General features: G+C 41.1%; 1 protein-coding gene across 1 annotated transcript in view; it reads right to left on the bottom strand.

Moving 5' to 3' along the window:
* Nucleotides 1–17657: 17657 nt before the first annotated feature.
* The window catches only part of drc1 (dynein regulatory complex subunit 1 homolog (Chlamydomonas)), an 85024-nt gene continuing 79524 nt past the window's right edge, over nucleotides 17658–23157 (bottom strand). The window contains 2 exon segments of the mRNA XM_048597157.1: nucleotides 17658–17802; nucleotides 18978–19219. Of these exon segments, the coding sequence (XP_048453114.1) occupies nucleotides 17658–17802; nucleotides 18978–19219 (387 nt within the window).

A 23157-nucleotide genomic window follows, 5' to 3' on the forward strand; every position in this document is an offset into this window, starting at 1 on the left:
GTGGAGGGGAAGTTGCGGTCCTTGAAAAACGAGGACATCTGGGATGTTCGGGAGTGGAATGCCTCATCTTGGGAGCAGATGCGGCGGAGACGAAGGAATTGGGAATAGGGGATGGCATTTTTGCAGGAAGGTGGGTGAGAGGAGGTGTATTCTAGGTAGCTGTTGGAGTTGGTGGGCTTGAAATGGATATCGGTTTCCAGGTGGTTGCCAGAGATAGAAACAGAGAGGTCCAGGAAGGAGAGAGAGGTATCAGAGATGGTCCAGGTGAACTTAAGGCTGGGGTGGAAGGTGTTCATGAAGTCGATCAACTGTTCGAGCTCCTCGTGGGAGCACGAGGCGGCACTGATACAGTCATCAATGTAACGGAGGAAGAGGTGGGGTTTAGGGCCAGTGTAGCTATGGAAGAGGAATTGTTCCACGTATCCTACAAAAGATGTAGGCATAGCTTGGGCCCATGTGGGTACCCATGGCCACCCCCTTTGTCTGTAGGAAGTGGGAGGAATTGAAGGAGAAGTTGTTAAGGGGGAGGGCGAGTTCAGCTAAGCGGATGAGGGTGTCAGTGGAGGGGGACTGGTCGGGCCTGCGGGACAGGAAGAAGTGAAGGCTTCTTTAGGCCATCTGCATGGGGAATGCAAGTGTACAGGGACTGGACAACTTCTCTTAACAACTTCTCCTTCAATTCCTCCCACTTCCTACAGACAAAGGGGGTGGCCATGGGTACCCGCATGGGCCCAAGCTATGCCTGCCTCTTTGTAGGTTACGTGGAACAATCCCTCTTCCGTACCTACACTGGCCCTAAACCCCACCTTTTCCTCCGTTACATCGATGACTGTATCGGCACCGCCTCGTGCTCCCACGAGGAGCTCGAACAGTTCATCCACTTCACTAACACCTTCCAACCCAACCTTAAGTTCACCTGGACCATCTCTAATACCTCTCTCCCCTTCCGGGACCTCTCTGTTTCCATCTCTGGCATTCACCTGGAAACCGATATCCATTTCAAGCCTACCGACTCCCACAGCTACATAGAATACACCTCCTCCCACCCACCTTGCTGCAAAAAGGCCATCCCTTGTTCTCAATTCCTTCGCTTCCACCGCATCTGCTCCCGAGATGAGGCATTCAACTCCCAGACATCCCAGATGTCCTCGTTTTTCAAAGACCACATCTTCCCCTCCACAGTGGTTGAAAACGCCCTCGACCGTGTCTCTCGCATTTCCCGCAATTCATCCTTCACACCCCTTCCCCGCAATAACAACCAAAACAGAATCCCCATCGTCCTCACATACCACCCCACCAACCTCCGGATCCAATGCATCATTCTCCGACACTTCCGCCAACTGCAATCTGACACCACCACCAAAGACATTTTTCCCTCCCCACCCTTATCTGCTTTCCGGAGGGACCGCTCTCTCCGTGACTCCCTTGTCCGCTCCACACTCCCCTCCAGCTCCACCACACCCGGCACTTTTCCCTGCAACCGCAGAAAGTACTACACCTCCCCCCTCACCCCCATCCCAGCCACCAAGAGGACTTTCCACATCAAGCAGATGTTCACCTGCACATCTGCTAATGTGGTATACTGCATCCGCTGTTCCTGTTGTGGCCTCCTCTACATCGGGGAAACCAAGCGGAGGCTTGGAGACCGCTTTGTGGAACACCTACGCTCGGTTTGCACTAAACAACTGCACCTCCCAGTCGCGAACCATTTCAACTCCCCCTCCCATTCCTCAGACGACGTGTCCATCCTGGGCCTCCTGCAGTGCCACAACAATGCCACCCGAAGGTTGCAGGAACAGCACCTCATATTTCGCTTGGGAACCCTGCAGCCCAATGGAATAAATGTGGACTTCTCAAGCTTCAAAATCTCCCCTCCCCCTACCGCATCCCAAAACCAGCCCAGCTCGTCCCTGCCTCCCTAACCTGTCCATCCACTCCTTCCACCTCAAGCCTCACCCCCACCTCCTACCTACTAGCCTCATCCTGCCCCCTTGACCTGTCCGTCCTCCCTTGACTGACCAATCTCCTCCCTACCTCCCCACCTGCACTCACCTTTACTGACTCCATCCCCACCTCTTTGACCTGTCTGTCTCGTCTCCACCTATCTGCTCCTTTATCCATTTTCCATCCGCCTCCCCCTCTCTCTCTATTTATTTCAGAATCCCCTTCCCCCACCACCCCCCAACCCCCATTTCTGAAGAAGGGTCTAGGCCCGAAACATCAGCCTTCCTGCTCCTCTGATGCTGCTTGGCCTGTTGTGTTCATCCATCTCTACACCTTGTTATCTCAGATTCTCCAGCATCGGCAGTTCCCACTATCTCCTGGTATTTTCTGGTGCATTTAGTTGGTTTCTATCACATAAGTACTGTACAGCAACTTTTCACCCTTCCGTCTATTTCAATGCCAGCATCTTGCTGGAATAAAAATGTAGCACAGCTTCTGGAGAAGTGAAATAACTTAGCCAACAACTTTCTGATTTAGCTGCTGACATTTTACTGGGAGTCATGCTCCAATTTAGTCTGTAATAATTGTGAATGCTATTAGATTAATCTTTCTATTGATCATAAAATCCTGGCTATGATCTTCCACGTCAACGCAGTTAAATTTAATTGGAAACATTAACATATAAGATATAAGTTTTTATATTATTTCAGTACTTTTATCTTGTGTATAGGAACCAAAAGATCCCCATATATACCCCATATATAAATGGCAGCAACATTTCTAAATATATTAAATCTTGTGCTATAAATTACAGGTGCAGGCTGTGTCCTTAAGTAGCATGGTTCCCATTTATAACCTTAAATTAGTGCTTGATTTATTTTCACCTTTTTCAGATACTTTGGTTCACACCAGTAGCCAACTGAAAAAAAACAGCATTTTTGATTGTGACAACAGTTTCAATCCCTGGTGTAATATTTAGATTGCTAATGAAGTGGTCTTTATGATTTGGGACTATCTACTGCTCTGGCTGAACACCAACTCCAGCAATAGAAGTACAATAGTTTTTGGGGTATTGTATGAGGTCCATATGAGAAGGAAACATTGCAAGCAGGATCACTTGGGTAAATGAGATGTGAAATTTTGATTTCGCCCGAAATGGAAACTCTCCTGCTGTTCTGATGCTGTCTGACCTGCTGTGTTTGCCCAGCTCCATGTTTATTGATAGTGTGTTTGCAGCATGTTGAAGTTTACATCATCCTCTGGGAGGTTCATAATTGTAATACCTTTGTGTACCATGAATACTCAGTAATGTGAAAAGTTTTTAAACTGTGTCCTACATTTAAGATAAAGTCAGTAAGGCATGAGAATCTCATGGCAGCCAGTACCCTTTGGAATCTTGCAATTTACTTACCTTAATAGAACAAAGAACAAAGAAAATTACAGCACAGGAACAGGCCCTTCGGCCCTCCAAGCCTGCGCCAATCCAGATCCTCTATCTAAACCTGTCGCCTATTTTCCAAGGATCTGTATCCCTCTGTTCCCTGCCCATTCATGTATCTGTCTAGATACATCTTAAATGACGCTATTGTGCCCGCCTCTACCACCTCTGCTGGCAACGCGTTCCAGGCACCCACCACCCTCTGCATAAAGAACTTTCCACGCATATCTCCCTTAGACTTTTCCCCTCTCACCTTGAAATCATGACCCCTAGTAATTGAGTCCCCCACTCTAGGGAAAAAGCTTCTTGCTATCCACCCTGTCTACACCGCTCATGATTTTGTAGACCTCAATCAGGTCCCCCCTCAACCTCTGTCTTTCTAATGTAAATAATCCTAATCTACTCAACCTCTCTTCATAGCTAGCGCCCTCCATACCAGGCAACATCCTGGTGAACCTTCTCTGCACCCTCTCCAAAGCATCCACATCCTTTTGGTAATGTGGCGACCAGAACTGTACGCAGTATTCCAAATGTGGTTGAACCAAAGTCCTATATAACTGCAACATGACCTGCCAATTCTTGTACTCAATACCCCCTCCGATGAACGAAAGCATGCTGTATGCCTTCTTGACCACTCTATCCACCTGCATTGCCACCTTCAGGGTACAATGGACCTGAACACCCAGATCTCTCTGTGCATCAATTTTCCCCAGGGCTTTTCCATTTACCGTACAGTTCGCTCTTGAATTGGATCTTCCAAAATGCATCACCTCGCATTTGCCTGGATTGAACTCCATCTGCCATTTCTCCGCCCAACTCTCCAATCTATCTATATTCTGCTGCATTCTCCGACAGTCCCGTTCACTATCTGCTACTCCACCAATCTTAATGTCATCTGCAGATGGAAAATCCCTGGAAAAGCCCTGGGGAAAATTGCTAATCAGACCATCTATACCTTCCTCCAGATCATCTATGTATATCACAAACAACAGTGGTCCCAACACGGATCCCTGTGGAACACCACTGGTCACAGTTCTCCATTTTGAGAAACTCCCTTCCACTACAACCCTCTGTCTCCTGTTGCCCAGCCAGTTCTCTATCCATCTAGCTAGTACACCCTGGACCCCATGCGATTTCACTTTCTCCATCAGCCTACCATGGGGAACCTTATCAAATGCCTTACTGAAGTCCATGTATATGACATCTACAGCCCATCCCTCATCTATCAACTTTGTCACTTCCTCAAAGAATTCTATCAAGTTGGTATCAGTTTCCCTGCACAAAACCATGCTGCCTAGCACGAATAAGCCCATTTTCTTCCAAGTGTAAATAGATCCTATCCCTCAGTATCTTCCCCACCACTGACGTCAGGCTCACCAGTCTATAATTACCTGGATTATCCCTACTACCCTCCGTAAACAAGAGGACAACATTAGCAATTCTCCAGTCCTCCGGGACCTAACTAATAGTTGGCCAGGAAATGCTAAAGGAATTACAACCTATTGTAACTCACGGTTAACTACAAAACAAACTCCCCACCCTAGGGAGAATTTAATTCTCCCACAACACCTGACTTTCTTCCCTGATCCCCACCCGAGCAAGTGCAATCTAACGTGTTCCAGGAGCAACTGGTGTTGTGGGACAGTCACTTTTAACTTTATCGTTTGGGTTTGAATCCAGTCCAGATCCATGGGATGAAAGTCTTTACTTCTTGTTGGGTGCTATTTCAGCTATGTTCCTAGTAAATCAGAATCCATAAATTGAAACTGTCTTGATTCAGCAGAGAATCGGTACCAACTTTACAGCTTTATTTTGTATGTATTCTGTCATGGGTGCTGAAAAAAACCGTCATACTGGTGCAGTGGAGCGTGTTCATCGGAGGCTGGGATTAGGGAGCTTTGTTAAGTGAGTAAAAAGTGTAGTAAAGGCACTAAATTATGATCAAATCAAAATTGTGATGCTAATGAAAATACTAAGACACAAAGAATCACAAACCTGATGTAAAGATTCTCCATTTTAATTCCGTTATTGCACATCTTCCCAATTTAGAGCGCTGACTTCAAAATGAAACGTATGGCCTATTCTTTTGATTGAAATTTTATGAATAATTTATATGTTTTACTTGTTGTTTTCTAAAATAATGATATTTTTTGCATTTACGAACAACTTATGGAGATGACAGAAAACTAATTTTGCTCCTTCTGGAGACAGTACCATTCACAAAGTACCTACCCACAAATATTTTTGAAAAAATCATTCATCGCTAACCATTTGTTTTTTTTCCCTCCCACTCTCTCTATTGCTGCCTTGGACAGTCGGCCAGACACCTCTTTTATCTGGTTCCTCAATCCACTCAAATCCATCAAGTACCTCGTCTGCAACAGATATAAGTGGCTCATTGTGAAGATTGTGCTGGCTTTGTTACTGTTGATTATGATAGGCCTTTTCCTTTACAGCATGCCCGGTTATACGGTAAAGAAATTACTTGGTGCATGAACCATCATCATCATCACCTATTCAATGCAACGAACAGCTAATGTTTTTAGTAAAACATTGTTTTGCGTGTCTGAATTAATATAGGAGAAAGGAGGTGGGAACATGACAGTGGCTGGGGGATCACATTGAAAACTTCTGTGTTACATTTTAACAATGCATTATTTTGCATCATTATTTTGGTGTGTGTGTGCAGTTCTCCAGAATTACTGTTTGAACTGTCGTTGTCTCTTTTTTTTTGCTGTCATTATCACAGAAACCTTGTTTGAACAGTTTTAAGGTTTGGAACTTATAACATGAGAATTTGTAACTCTTATCATTTGTGTTGTGTAATTTTCCTACCTTTTTTTTCATTCATATTAAAAAGTAACTTGTTTGACCAGTTGTCCAAATACCAGTTTATCCTGGTGTCTGACCCAATGCATGTTGCCTAGCTTCTGCTTTGGAGAAACTAAGAACATTACATCACTGGATTCCTGGCTTGACTACTTCTTTTACTCACAGTGGCCTTGATAATCTTCAGCATACCCCATCAAACACATGAAAAAATGTTCAATACTGCAATGTGATTTTATGAATTAAGCTTGTCAAAAATTAATCTTGTTTTAGAATACCTTTCTTGGGGAGGGAAAACAACTGGTGTCAACAAGGGACTAACTAACTTAATCAATGTCGTGATTATAACTATCACATAGATACTGGATTCATCCTAGAATCCCAACAGTGTGGAAACAGGCCATTCGAACCAACAAGTCCACACTGACCCATGGAGCATCCCACCCACACCCATCCCCCTATAACACACATAATCTACATATCCCTGAACACTAGGGGCAATTTAGCATGGCCAATCCACCTAGCCTGCACATCTTTGGACTGTGGGAGGAAACTGGAGCACCTGGAGAAAACCCACGCAGACATGGGGAGAATGTGCTACCTCAACACAGTCACCCGAGGGTGGAACTGACCTGGGTCCCCGGTGCTGTGAGGCAGCAGTGCTAACCAATGAGCCACCGTACTGCCCTTCTCTAGGTATTGGGTGCATAAAATTTTAAGAACAATATGACTCAATACATTCTTTTAATTTCCATAACCCAGAAGGTCTAAAAGAATGGTATTTAACAGCCAACTTGCTTGCTTGTGCCTTTATGGCAACATACAGGGTGACCTGTTGAGAACAAGTTTCAAGAACAGCCCATTGTCAGTAGGCAAAGTAATTTGCTTGGAAATTCCATGGCTTTCATGTAAAATTTTATTTTAACAACAAATTCCATTATACGGTGCAAATGGAGAGATTTGTTGTAGCATTTTTGAATAGCTGTGAGCGTATATGTCCAAGGTCACATATAGAAAAATCTTTTATCTTTCTATCAGACCATGGAGTATTAATATAACTTTTAAAACTAATAGATAAAGTGAAGTAGCACTTTATAAGGCATGATTGCACTGTGGAGAATAGCACACAGTATGCCTACAGAACAATGTTCTATGTATCTGCTTTGTAATTGGTGATTGTCTCGCTTTATAACACATTTCTCATTGTGTACATCCATGAAAATATGAAAATACGATTGTTTGTTCACAGAAGCCTGTCATGTTCTATTTTGTTTTTGTGTAACTAACTTCTGGTTCCTGATGTGAAAACAATCCAAAGAAATGAACTATTAAAATTTGAAATAAAGTACTAAAAAAAGCCTACATCGAATGTGGACACTGTTTTCACTAGAAACGCCTTGTTAATAGAAGTTCAATGAATTTTAATCAGTGAGGTTTTCCCTTTTCCCCCTCTTCATAGATGCTGCCTCACCCATGATTCATGTAGTTCAGAAATGCAAAACAATGACAGGTTTCTTGTGTGCTGGTTCATTTAAATAACTAATTATATAACACTTCATCTAAACAGTTTCTGTTACATCATCCAGAAGAATATTATTTTGTGGGTAACCAGAGGCTACAATTCGAAGGCAGTGGGCCCCTTGACCAGGTGTGTCAAGTTGGTTAATGGTAGAAGAATCCAACCTATTGTCACTGGTGGGTTGCAAAAAGTTTCCTGGGAAGTGTTGACAGCCATCTATGAAATTTAACTCCATTTGTACAAACGCTGGCGGCAGCTAATTTTAGTTTTGAACTTAACACAAATGAAAGTAAAGCCTGAAAGATACAGTTCTTTGCAAATGTCTAGAATCACAAAGTAATAAGATGAAGGTATCTGGCAATGCAGACTTGATTTCCAGGGCACAGGTAAATGGGATATCCTCATGTTTTAAGTTCTTGGTCCACTATTAGCTTGCTGTCTTGTAATCACCATCCACAAATCACTACCCAGTAATAAAAAAATCCAAATTAAATGCACTTTCTTCTACTAATTCCATCACAATCTGACAGAAGCCCTGGCTTCTCTAATCATCTGACATAAATCTAGACAAAAAAAAACTGTTACAGAGAAATGAACTGGCAACAATATAAAAGAAAATAACTTCAATAATATGGGGAAATCATACCTGTGCAGTGTAATGTTTTATAAACCAATATTTATTTTGTGTTATCTATGCAATTAATCATTAAATATGAAGTATTAGAATACACAAATGAGGTACAACTCATGTTGCCCTGGGAAATACTGTCTAATTTGGAGTATAATCAAAAGCATTCCACAAAAAGCTCTCAAAGTCCACTACAAATTTAATATCAACAATTCCTTCAGAAGTTTTAATCACATATAACTGAAAGTTCTTCGAAATTGGTGTCTTATTTTTGTTCAATGTTAAACTGCATCAGTTGTGTTGGTGGAATTTCAAGTTCATTGTTTACCTGAGAGAGATAGGACAAAATTTTCAGATGAAGTTAAATCCCCACTACAGTCTGTTAAGAATAAATTAGCAAATTTTCATAATAAGCTAATGATTGCAATTAGATTATTATTTAAATACCCGCTATCAACAATTAGAGGCAACAATTCAAGCAAATACCGTATTCCTCAGAACATTAACAGAAATCAAATCAAAACATCTATTCCTGCTTAGAGTCAGCAAGTCCTGATGAAGGGTCCAGGCCCAAAACATCGACTCTCCTGCTCCTCTGATGCTGCACGACCTGCTGTGTTCCTCCAGCTCCACACTGTATTGATTCCTGCTCAACATTACTGTGGAGATGCCAGTGTTGGACTGGGGTGGACAAGGTCAAAAATCACATGATACCAGGTTATCGTCCAACAGGTTTATTTGAAATCACATAAGATTTTGGAGCTCAGCTCCTTCTTCAGGCGTAGTGAAGGAGCTGAGCTCCAAAAGCTTGCGTTTTCAAATAAATCTGTTGGACTATAACCTGGTGTCGTGTGATTTTGACCTTAGCATTACTGAGCAGAGGAGAAAACTATTGCCTAATATTTTTAGGAAACAACATAAATGTGACAGAGGAATTCGTCCCAAAAACTACAATGTAGCAAAAGCAACTGAAAATTGACATTCTCAAGGACAAACGGTGGCCCTACTGCATCAGGCTTGAAATTGTTCTGGTAAATAACTAAACCAGGGCATGTGGATTATCTTGGAGATATATTTCCTTTGCATTTCAAGTGGTCTTTGATAGATAAAGCTGTACACATAGGGTATTAGAAATTTCTTTGTGCTCAAATTCAACTTTGAATCCAATGACATAAATATAAACCACCAACACAAAAACTGAGGAGCAGAAGATCTGGAAAGTTAGTTCCCTCCATTATTAAGATGCAGCTGGCTTGTAGGCACAGCACACAAACAGCACAAATATGGAACAACCGGACAGCAACATAAATCATAAATCTGAAAACAAAGAGATCTTGTACGTGTGAGTTTTAATGGTGTCCAGCAGCAACCTTCAGCTTTAATGAGCAGTCAGGAGCTGCATTCGAAATTTGATTTGAAATTTTACTCTTCTCCTTTGTGGCAGCCTCCAGCAATCCTTACAGAGTGCTTGTTTGGCTGCTGTTGGCTAAGGAAGTCTTTCGTGGGATGTACTGTATACATAGTGTGGTCAGCCAAACTCCAGTGTTGGAAATCTGCTTGAAGTAGACTTTGTTCCCAAATTGTACCATTCCCAGTCACACATCAGCACTTGTCATTGTAGACCAGGGCATGTGGATTATCTTGGAGATTTATGGTCATTGCAGGATTGTACTTGCCCATCTTGCATCTCACTCCTCCCTTTAAGAAGTGCATGGTTCACTAGATGTTGGAAGAACCCTCAGACTCTATATCCTAGTCTCCTGTCATAGCCCACCTAGCCCACAATGCAGCGAGAAATCCCAGGCCATTTGTGGTGGTAAGGATGTGGAAGTAAAAAATTTAATAAGTCTTTGAGTTGGTGTCCAGTTTCCTTGTGTCTTTCCCAGGGCAGTCAGTCTTGTCAGTCAAATCTACGACAAAGGTGTAAAGGAAGCAAAACCAATTCTCTGGATCTTACTGTCTCTTGAAAATGAATAAGTCATTGCTTTAACCAAGGAAATTTCAACTGCAGGAAATAACTATCTAGCAATTAACAGTGCATATAGGAAATGGAGAGTCTAAAAGTTTTAATTGATCATTAATAGAGCTCACTATTAAGTGACTAAATAAGCAAGTCCAGCCCTTTTCTCATTCATCACTTTAAACACACTAAAGTTAATGAGTTAGTCACATAATAAGCATAAACATGTGTTACGTAAAACAAAATACGAGGTGTCATTTTCCCAAAGGGGAAAGGGGGTTGGAGTAAATTAAGCCAGTCACAATTAATGCAGATGAATACAATTTAAAATGAAAGCTGTGCTTCCCCAACTGACAATGTTGTTTTCGGACATAACTTACCATCATTACATTCATCCATGGGCTAGTTTGGCTAAGTGGCCTATTTCTGAGCTGCATATTCTGTGTCTTTTTTTTAACCAAACATGGTTATTTAGGTATCAAGGGAAATGGATTAAAAGTGAATGGAGTTGAGGTACAGATTGACAATGATCTAACTGAACGGCACAGCAGGCTACAAGGACTGACTGGCCTACTAATTTTCCAATGTTAATGATAATAAAAGCACAATTTTGCTAAGACTTCCATTCTTCTCAATGACTAGAACACATTATTTTTGATCAGAATCTGTATTAGGGCTTTAAGATAATGCCTAACTATTCACAAAAAGACCAAAGTCATGAGCTTGTAGCAGGGAGTTTACAGGTGGATGTGGTTGATGGTTGTTATTCCCTGTTGTTGAATTCTCAAAATGAATACGGTCTCTGCAATATTATCATTCATGGTAATTCCAAAATGCAAACAGTTCATGCTGTTCCAGAATTTTGCTGTTTAGGATAAAAACAATTTTTTACCTTTCAGTATCTTGGAATACATCAAGAGGTTTTGCCTTTTATAATTTTTTTTATGGTTTTAAGAAAGAATTTGAAAATGTAAAAGCACAGAAAAATATTCTTAGCTACTTTACAGACATCAAGAGTTTGGAACCAGAATGGCGGAGAAAACTAAATGAAACAGAAGTGAGAGGTGCCAGTAGAGCAATAAACATCTACCTGCCATTTCATACATTTTATCGCCCTAAAAATGAATACAGTACCTCTCTAACTATAACCTGTTACCAATTACATTAACATGAGGATGGTCTCAACTTACAAAAAAGTTATGCTTCAAACTGGAAGAAAATAGAGCAAAGTTTATGATTCTTTCACAAGTAACAATGTTGGATATGTCCTTTGTGGTCATTGATCTCAGGTTTTGTGCCACCAGAGTCAGGTAGCCTGCTGAAGGGCTTTACATAAATAATTGCAGCTTTGCGGAAACACTGAGGGGCATGTGTTATCCCTGGAACTGTAACTTAAATAAGAGATTCATTTCACTACTTTCAGCAAGGTTGGAAGAGAAGAACAGAAAGAAGTGTGTATCACTTACCCTAGAATGCATGTACTGCTGAAGTAACAACCTGAACTCTGAATTCTGTTGAGCAAGGCCATATCTTTCAGCATGTAGGTTTGCTCTTTTGACCAAGACATTGCTGCAAAAGAGATGTTGAATTCTATTAATTAAATAATAATAAGTGTACTTTTAAATAAATGCTTCAAAGCAATATTAAACTAATATCAGTGAAGATTTATCATCAAACAAAACTTGACACAATGCAAAACTGGGAGAGAGATGGCCAAAAATTTGGTCAAAGATACAGGAATGCCTTTAAAGAGGATAGAGAGTTTACAGCCTCAACAGCTGAACATATGGCTACTAATTGTGGATCAATTAAACCTGGAATGCTCAAGAGGCCTGAACTGCAGAGGCATGGATATCTTCAAGGGTTGGGGGAGATTATACATTGAGAGTGGCACGGGAATGGTGGGAGTTGAAAACAAGGGTGAGAATTTTAAAACCAAGGCACTGCTTAAACCCAAAACAGATCAATCAACATATCAGCAAGTTGCTGCTATGCCCAAATGGTAATAAGAACTGGAACTGTTTATACAAATACTATTCCAATATTCCATAAGCATAGGGCTTCAGTATTGACTCATGCTGATATTTTTGTGAGTGTTACCTTATCATAGGCCACATCTTTTAGATTATACAGTAAACAAAGATCCTTTCTGCATATTAAGTAGATTTAAAAGATTCTATCGAGACAACCTTCCTAACTCACCCAATGCCACCAATAAAAGTTGTGGCCATTTCTTTCATTATTCATTTATTTTTAAAAAAAACTGCTGTGCATAAACCAACTGCTGCATTTATCTACACAGCAGTAACTACCCTTCAGAAGTATTTCAATAAATATTAAAGGGTTTGGAAGTCATTAAGATGGCATATTCAACAAGTTACTTCTTAATGTAAGGAAAGAAAATGTTTATGTTGAGGAACATTGATATAGTTTGTCCACACTTGCAAACTCAGTAAGAAACTATAATAATACCACACCATTTGTGAACTCTCATGAAGTGTCGATACTGCTGATTACATTTTTGGACTTTTGTTTACTTGCATACTTAATTGTTTTAGTTCTTGTCTCTTAGGTCATTTTCAAGAGAATCACAGCTCACCATAACTCTGCATTCTGTCCTATTATCATGTTGAGAAAGTGGTAGTGAGCTATCTTCTTGAACCGCAACAGTCCACATGCTGTAGGTTGACCCGCTAAGACATTTAGTAAGGAATTCCAGGATGTTAACCCAGCATTCAAGAAAGTGAGCACTGCCTGTTATTCTAGGTTCAACACCCAACATTCATATTAAATTCTTCATTTCAGTCACTGTCAACCTCCTTCTGCTTTGAGGCTCTCCACATATCCACCAACTCTTGTATTTACCCAATAGCTTCCTCAATTATCCCCAGGCCCCAAGCCTACTGCATAGGTATTCCCAATATAATTATTTAATGCTTTCTCCACCCCAATCCCCATTGAAGCCAGGCTGGAAATTTCATCCAAAGAGCAACCTCCCACAGTACCCTTGCCATATCAGCTCCAACCTTTACATCTAGAGTTGACAACCTTCAGTGTCCCCTTTGCAACAAAGCGGCTCCAGTGGCTCCAATCCTCACACTTGGAGATCCTATTTATGCCAACACATCACTGTTTGCTGATAACCTGTCCAAGCCCCTAAGACTGAATGTGGCCCACTCCACGGATTGACTTGGGAAGGCAGCTCCGAGTGAGACAGGCCTGACTGATTTCTGCACAGCTCGCTAACCCCTAATGGTAATCCACAGACTGCTTGGATTTCATATGCAGGAGTGACTGTGGCCCAATTCCCAGAATTTAAGGATACAGTTCCTTGGACCCTGATCCCACCAAGTTCACGACTGACTGTGGCCAACGTGGTGGGTTGAGATCAGACGATGTCCTTGACTGACTGTAATTCAGCTTGACTGGACTAAGAAGTTCTGCCCATAATCTTTCAGACATGGCCAAATCCTTGAAGCACCTACAGCGTTTTTACCAAGCAAGTTGCTAGCATATGCAGGAGGTGTCACAATGGCGTAGTGCAGTGTTATGCAACAAATTATCCGTCCCCTGACCATTCAGTGCTAGCAAACATGACAAGCTTTACATCTGTACAGAACAGGGAACACAGAAATACTGTCAGACTATGAATTCTGAATAAAGAGCAAATGCACAAAAAAACAAGGCAAGGCAGAGAAGCTGTCAGTGTCCAAGTAAGTGCAATGTAAATGAGTACTAAGAATGCAAGCCAAGAGCCCTGAGGAGCATCCCATTCCAATATATAACATGGGCATGTGTATCTGCATGGAAAGCAGCCTGGCAATAACATTGCAATGTAAGGCCTCAGTGAGCTCCAAACTGCAATGTGCTCCAATGTACTAAAGTGCTGAATTGGATTGTAAGTTAGTACGAGATGTGCCATAACAATGTGGTAAAGCTGGTATTTAGCCAATGTCAACTTCCATTGAAGGAGGGTACAGATGGTCACTGCCTATGCAGCATACCCTGAGTTGTTGGACAATGCTGGCCAACATGGAGGCCTGGAGAAAAGTCCAGAGAGATGCAGCTACTAGGTAGTTAGCTCCAGCTTGTAAGCTGAGATCTGGCGCCATCTAATTTTCACTGATAGCTGGGAAAATAGCAACTAATGCCTAATAATGTTACTGCAGGCAAATAAGGCTCTCATCTAGCCATTAAAACCTTGAGGGGAAAATTGGACCTTTTTTTTAACATTGAGAATTTCATTATTTTCATTCTTGTTGTATTTTCCCCACTTTCTTCAACTATCCACAACATTCAGATGCTGAGAAATTCCACCCACAGTATTGGAGCTATTTTTCTTTCAAGCCTGTTACTAAAAAAATTTTGATAAAACAAGGTTGGCATAGGAACATGAACTGCATATGGATTTGAACTATTCATGTATTGTGACTGGCATTAAAGAAACAACCAATAAACCAAACCAGAGAAAAAGTGCCCAGAATTCGATACATTGTTCTGACACAATTGTCAAGCTTTGCTAACTGTTCAAAGCCCATCAGAACACTTAGATAAGCAGCAACATGGGCACAGAGCAAAATTAATTCTTCAAACTCCCAAGATGGTTTTCTCTCTTTTCCCAATGTACTACGTACTCAAGATCTACACAGGATGAAACTGCATAATTGGAACTGGGGAAAGAAACTGTAGATGTAAAAATATGTAAATATGCAAAGTGGTGAAGTTTCACTATTAAATTATATCAAAATGGGATTTGATAAGTATGGAACATATATCAAAGTAGATGGATTGGATAATATGCAAGGTAATAATCTCTAGATTACTACCTGGACCACAAGCAACAGGGTCAACAAGATTAAACAGGTAAATGCGTGTCTCAAATATTGGACGCTCCGATTGGAGCTCCTCTGCTCATCAGGTCTTATACCTCTTTTCCCCCTTTTTTCTCTCTTTTTCCCCTTTCTCATCTGATGCCCCCCGGGAGCGTGGAGTTGCGGAGTGAACGGGCCAAGTCTCACTGCAGTCCAGAGCAAGCGGACCAAGACTCACGGAAGACCAAGAGCGATCAGCGTGGCCTTGCACTCGGGGGCCTGCAGGCATGCCAAGTGAGACCCAGAACAGCGTGAGCAGTGAGCCCTGGAGCAGCACCGAGAAGAAGCCCCATAGCAGCAAATCCTGGACAGAGACTGGTGTGAGGGGACAATCCTTACCTTAGAACACTGTAATGTTAAGCCCTTAACATACCGCTTAGTATTTTCCTATTTTTATCTTATTTTCAACTACGTAATTAAACAATTACTTTTATCCCTCTGCTGTATCCAAGAATTGTACCTAGGTACTTGTACCTAAGATGTCACCATAAGAAGGCAGACATTGTAAAAGATTTTCATTGTACTCCTACAATGGGGTACACGTGACAATAAAAGGATAAAAGGAGAAATGGGTTCAAGTTCATGGGACATTGGCACCAGTACTGGGGAATGAGGGAGTTGTTCCAATGGTGCAGCTCCTCCTGAATTATGCCGGATCCACAGTCCTGGCGAATCGCATAACTAGGGCTGTGGATCGAGCTTTAAACTGAATAGCGAGGTGAGGGGTTAGTTCAGTTGCTTCTAAAATTATGGAAAAAGTCAAGAGTGGAGATGACTCAGCAGAGGTTATTAAAATTTCCAAGACAAGTAATAGAACAGAGAGCAGGGGAGGGTTCAGGAATCTAACTTCATGCAATAAGAGGCCAAATATGAGCAGGCCAGCAGTCAATGCAGGACTGAGTGTGTTGAACTTAAATGCATGCAGTATACGAAACAAGGTAAATGAGCTTATAGTGCAGACTGAAATTGGCAGGTACGATATTGCGACTATCACAGAGGTGTGGTTGCAAAGGGATCAGAGCCTGGAACTAAACATCCAAGGATATATGTTCTTTCAAAAGGACAGGCAGATCGGAAAGGGGACTCATTAGTAAGAAATGAAATTAGATCGTAAGCGAGAAGTGATATAGAGTCAGAAGACACAGGACCTGTGAGGGTACAGTTAAGTTCAACATATCAGTTTAGATGGCAGTTAGAAAAGCAAATGCAACATCATCATTCACTTCAAGATGGTTAGAATAAAACAACAGGCATGTATTGCCAAAGTTGTATAAGGCTCTGGTCAGACCACGTTTGGAATATTGTGAGCAGTTTTGGGCTCCATATCTAGGGAAGGATGTGCTGAAGGTGGAGGAGTCCAGAGGATGTTTACAATAATGATCCTGGAGATGAAGGGCTTGCCATTTGAGGAGTGATTAAGGACTCTGGGTCCGTACTCAATCCAGTTTAGAAGGATGAGGGGGCATCTGATTGAAGCTTACAGAATACTGACAGGCTTGAAGAGTGTGGATGTGGAGAAGATACTTCTACTGGTAGGAGAAACTAGGACCCAAGGGCACAGTCTCAGAGTGAAGGGACGACTCTCTAAAACTGAGATGAGGAGGAATTTTTTCAGCCAGAGGGTGGGTGAATCTGTGGAACTCAATGCCACAAAAGGCTGTGGAGGACAAGTCATTGAGGGCATTTAAAATAGAGATATGTAGGTTCTTGATTGAAAGGGGATAAAGGGTTACAGGGAGAAGGCAGGAGAATGGAGTTCATAAACACATCAGCCATGATAGAATGGTGGAACAGACTTGATGGGCTGAATAGCCCAATTCTGCTCCTATATCTTACGGTCTTATGCTCTTATTTCAAGAAGCAAAAATTTAATCTCAAGAATGTATATGTTGTACTAATATGAACTCCAAATAGAACTATTAGCCCAAGAAGCTCTTTAATGTAAATCTGAGCAGTAAATAACTTGTGAGCTAAATTAATCTTTTATAAAAGTTGTTGCATTTTGGCACTATAATGAAATATGATTAAGAGATAACTCTTGAAATTTAATGCAAAGGTTTGGGACATGGTTCAAAGATATAGAGTCATAACTCAAAGTTTCCAATATGAAGTGTGCTGTCAAGGGAAAGCACCAAAGCCAAAGTCAAGCTTCATACCGTTTGCTCGTACAGGGGCTAACAGTAATGTTTTTGTTCAGCCCCTTTTGGTTGGAAAGCTGTGTATTGAATAAAGATTAATTTAGATATAAGGAAAAAGTCATATTTATTTTATAACATGCAGATTTTTAAAAAAAGATCAGTTTTACAGAAATGTGAGGAAAAGAAAAGCATATTTTGAAAATGGGAGACTCAGTGCCATCAAATAAAAATTGTACGCTACTGTTCAGTTTTAAATATCCAAGTACAATAAATAAGGCTAAAACAATGTTAATTTGACATTTCCCAATTGATTGATGTGTTACATACTTACTAATATTTTTCCAGAGCATCGCTTAGGTAATTCCAGATCTTCAGTTTATTGTCAGGTATGATCTTTGCCATGGCATCCCAGTAAGCACTATCCTCAGAGCTATCCCTTTCCTTCACAGTGGTCACTTTGGGCTGTGATTTTTCCCTGAAAAAGTAATAACATCTTAGTGACAAATTCATCATCTTGCGTTCACATCTTGCACAAGTGAACATGATCAAGTTTAGTCATGAACATGAGCAAAGTGGTTAACTTCTCACTGCCTTCTGAAATAGTCTGTCAAGCCATTCAATTCGAGGTAGTTAGGTATAGTCAACAAATGCTGGCTTTGTCAGCTGTGCCCACATTCCATGAAAGAATAAAGAAAAAAGGTTGCAAAAATCACTGACAAGGATACTGAGAATGTGTGTCCTGCAGTCGGCATCACAGCGAGGCAGAGTGGAAAGTGTGTCCTCAGTCAGTGTCACAGCGAAGCAGACTGGGAATTCTGTCTCCCCGTCGCAGTGAGGAAGACTATGAGTGTGTCCTGCCATTACTGTCACAGTGAAGCAGACTGGGAATTGTGTCCTGTAGTATGTTCTTACATCACAGAAAGTCTAAGTTCATTGGCTGGTATTAGAAAGGGAGGATTTGAAGGCGGGAAGATTATACCAAACATCAGACGAAGACTTGACATAGACACTTGTTTATCTGGCAGTAGCAGAGACTGGAGAGAACATGTACCTGATGGGCAGCAGAGCAGCAAACCTTCACCAAATCCAGAGGCAGCTCCTGAGGTGACGTCAGGATTCAGAATGTGATGCTGGGCAAGAGGAAGCTGCTGACTGGGTGAGTAGCACTTATAATCTGCAAGGTCTTCAGTTTATCTCAGAGAACTGATTGTGAACTGATCTTAATGTGTAATATTCCTAACCACCAGCTTTTAAAATTCCAAGTAAAATTAACCCACGTTTATTTCTCTCCTGAAATTGGTGTCATCAGTCTATAGAATTGATTTTTAAAAAATACATTCATTAATAACTTATTTCAGAAATAGGATTACTGAGCCACACAGCCGTATAAAATGTGAAAGCTGTCTCAGTCTTGACCATCGCTGTCTTTGTGCTTTCTTTCTGCACCAAAATTTAGCACATCAGGTGGTACAGAAAAATTGGCCACTTGTATATGGTTTCAAAGGACTAGGTCCATAAAACTGAAGCCTGGCATAGATTATTGGTGCCAGGAAACAAAGGAGAAAAAAATAAGTGAGAAAATATCTTCAGGGACAACAAAGTGTTATAAAGCGAGTTATAGATTATAAAGGCTTGAAAAAAGTTACACACCTTGATTGCTGATTGTCTTCAAGGAAAAGTCTTAAAGTTTGGAGGATGTCATTAGGGTGAACAAGTTCTAAATGATGCTCGGCTCGCAGATCTGCACAAGCATGGGCCTGTTGCTCATCAGTTTCAGTTACACAAACTTCTTCCTCTTCTGCTGGTCCCATACCAGCTTGTTGCATCTCTACACGAGCCACAAATTCTTCTTGTACTTCTTTATCAAGTCTCTTTAACAATACCTCATTCTCCTAAAAGCAACCAATATACACATTATTGAATGGAGAAAGCCATTGCTGCTGATCCTGAAATGTCAACATTTCACCAAACAAAATTATATCCAATAAAAACAGAAATGCTGGACATACACAAATCAAAGCAAGGTACGGCAATAGTGGAAATCCGAAATAAAAGCTAAAAGTGCTGGAGAAACTCAGCATCTGTGAAGAGAGAAACAGATCAAACATCTATTTTGATTTGGATATAATGGATTGGATGGACTGTTTCAGAAATTATTGGAAATACTCAGCAAGTCTATGGGTTCTGGAGGGAAACAAAAGTAACATTGCAGATCGATGATGCTTCATCCATGTTTCTCTCTCCATCAAACCAGCATTTTAGATCTTTAATTCAAATTTCCATTAACTACAGTATTTATCTTCAATTTATCAAAACTGTATGCTACGAAATAGATACATGCTCCCAGGCTAACTATGAAATCACACAGGCAAGACTCAAAACCAGAAAAGAACTTCCCTGCAATCTATTTTTATGACAATGTGGCATAGCTGGGATTTTTTTTCTACTCTTTCATGCACGTGGGCATTGCTGACTGGGCCAGCATTTATTGCCCATCCCTAACTGCCCAGAGGACAACTATGAGTCAACTACATTGCTGCAAGGTGTCCAGTCATATGTGAGGCAGACCAGGCAAGGATAGCATATCTCATTCCACAAAGGCATCAAAACAACATGTGATGCCACCAACTTAGATTTAATCTAATTATCCCAATTCCTAAACACTCCCTTCATTCTGGGAAGCCACATGAATAAGTTAACTCTTTAATAAGGCAACAGCATACATCCCATAGACACCAAGAGCTCATGGTGGCATAATCCATTGTATAGAGTTTTTCCACTTCCAACTCTGGCTTCATTAAACAGTAGTAGGCTGCTCTTCGATTTTCAATTATTTTAGGTTTTTTTAAACTCAGCAGATATTTTCATTCATTTTATTTTTTTTTAAATTTCAATTCTCGAACTAAAAGTTCCTAAAACATACAAATCATAAAAGTATTTACAAGATTACACTTTAAAAATTATAGAACTAGTTTAATTTTAAGGTCCAGTATTATAGACACAGTAAATACTGTAAAAATATTATTCCCTGGATTAGTAACTACAATGCAAGGATTAATCATGCGGGCTGTGCTGGAAAAATCAAATGTGGTACATTTAGTTCTGAGAGTCATAATGGGCTCAAAACATTAACTCAGGTCTTTCTTCACAGATGGTGCCAGACCTGCCAAGCTTCTCCAGCATTCCCTGTGTCTGTTATACATGTTATGCTTCAGCGCTGGTACCAGTAATATTTGTTCATGGCTGCACAAAAACGACTTGCACAATGGTGTTGACCACATAACATATTCACAAAGGAATATGTTCAGCAGTTATTGACATAAAGAAAGCAATGCATAACCTCTCATGTAGGTTTGATGGCTATAACTTCCTGATTTACTAAAATATTATACTTCAACTCTACCTCAATCTGTAATAGTTTGATTTCATTTCCACGTTATTGCCCATTTCTGCCCTACCTTCATTTCATTCCACCGCTGCAAAAATCTTCAATCACAACTTAGTAATGCCTCCAAATCACTTCATCTCAGTTTCATGTCTCTCAACCTGTATAAACTTCAACTCAACCAAAACTCTGACATCTACATACTTTGCTACACTGTTTCCCATTTCCTTATCACCCAACATTCATTTTCAAATTCGTCTACTGCCATGTGCTAATTTACATCTTTTAACTTCTCCACTCCCTTCAGTTTTTCCACTATGACATCTGACTCATTTTTCACTATCACCTGCCTCAACTTCTGATAATCTCTCATGAAGCATTCTGCCCCCAACACTTTACATTTTACATTCAAAAGCCTGCTTCATAGGATCATACAGTAAAGAAACAGGTCTTTCAACCCATCAAATTAGTACTGCCAAAAATTTACTACTACCTACACTCGTCCCAACTTCCCAAACTAGGCCTATAGCCTTGAATGTTATGACATTTCAAGTGCTCATCCAAGTACTTTTAAAAGACTTTGTCCTCCCAGGCAATGCAATCCAGATTTCCATCACCCTCTGGGTGAAAAGGTTTTTTTCCTCAAATACCCCTAAATCTCCTGATTTTCACTTTGAAATTTTGCCCCCTAGTTACTGACCCTTCAACTGAGGGGAACAGTTGCTTTCTATTCACCCTGTCCCATTCCCCTCAATTTTATACGCCTCTGTCAGGTCTACCCAAACCTTCTCCACTCTAAAGAAAACAATTCGAGCTTATCCAGCCTCTCTTCATAGCTGAAATGCTCCATCCCAGGCAACATCCTGATGAATCTCCTTTGCATCCCAACATACTGAACCTCAGTCAATGATATTTTACATCTCTTGCAGAAGGTAGCATACAATAAAAGGGAGCAATGCAGAGCAGGTAGCAACAAGGGCATCAGCAGCCCCCAAGTCTAAAAGAGGAGATGGTTCTCCATGTCTTGGGGCCAACTGTAACAAAGTCTTTGGCATCCAGCATTATTCAAAATATTCAGGAAACAGGTAAATTTCTACCTTTTAATCCTTCCGAATTTGCAGCTCCTTTCATCATGCTATTGGGAATGAAGAGCGAGATTCAGGTGTTTCACTATGATTCCCTTTGTTCCCACCCAACCTCACTCCCTTCAGCTCAATCTTCCCCTTTCTGATGTCCTGCTTCTAGACACACCTGCTCCTGTCCAGCCAAGGGAATCCAAGAGGAGCAGACAGCAACAGTAAAGCCATTATGAAGAGGCCCCATCATTTAAGTTTATAATCACAATCACCAGTGTAGATGCTGACACAGCACATACTTGAAAGGTTAGTGTAGAGTTGGGTTCAGGATAAGGTGAGTCATCTGAAGACACACGAGCGGTAAAGGATGTATGATGGATCAGTCCACAGTAGGAGAGGTAGGAGACAGGATACTACACATTTCTTAGATGAGGACTTCAATGGGAATGGCATAAAGGAGAACACATATGCGGTATGCACATGAACCTGGCTGTCCTGTGACAGCCTCCTATCAATGCCAAGGAGCAAGCAAGAGTCTGGTTTTGATTTGGTAGAACACTTTGCAGGACTTGCCCTCTCTGCAGTTTCTGTTCCATCCTGTTATCCTACAGACCCACGAGTCCTGTAACTGTCTTTACAATCTCTACCAGATATTTTGCAATAGTAGTTACTCAAAATTTCCTTACCTGCAATTTGGACATCTGGTCCTTTTAATAAGCCTTTTGCTACTGAATACTTAATCTTAATTAGGTGGCAAGCAAACTCCCCCTATGGACTTGCAAGTTTCAAATTTGGCACTTGGGCACCCTGCAAACAGTAGGGATGTGTAACATGATAAAAGGGCAAGTTCAGAAGCTAATCGCACATGCAGATCAAGGATTAATGCCTACCACTTCCATGATTAACACAACTCAGGGTCACTTTCTGCCCGTCCTAAATTTTTTATTCACTTGTGCGAGGTGGCCATCACTGGCTGGGCCAGCACTTATTGCTTGTCCCTGGTTGCCCTTGAGAAGGTTGTGGTGAGCTGCCTTCTTGAACTGGTGCAATCCACTTGCTGTAGGTTGACCCACAATGCCCTACTTAAGATGGTATGCTGTATGTGCCGGCAGCATGGCATATATTTGTAGGAGAGTGATCAGCTCCCAAAGCACTGTCTACAATGAAGCTATGGGTCTAAATGCAATGCCAGGAGAGCTCCCCACATACTCTGATTATTTACACCCTTCCATGACTAAAAATATGGACAGTCTATCAGCAGAGAGAGCCTGGTGCACATGCTCTCTCAACATTCAATAAAAAGCTCACAAAGGAGAAAATTTATTCTCCAAATTGCAACTCACAAAGACTTTACAAAGAAAGGAAAAAA

The sequence above is a fragment of the Rhincodon typus genome, chromosome 5, assembly GCF_021869965.1.
Source record: "Rhincodon typus isolate 14 chromosome 5, sRhiTyp1.1, whole genome shotgun sequence".
Lineage (NCBI taxonomy): Eukaryota > Metazoa > Chordata > Chondrichthyes > Orectolobiformes > Rhincodontidae > Rhincodon > Rhincodon typus.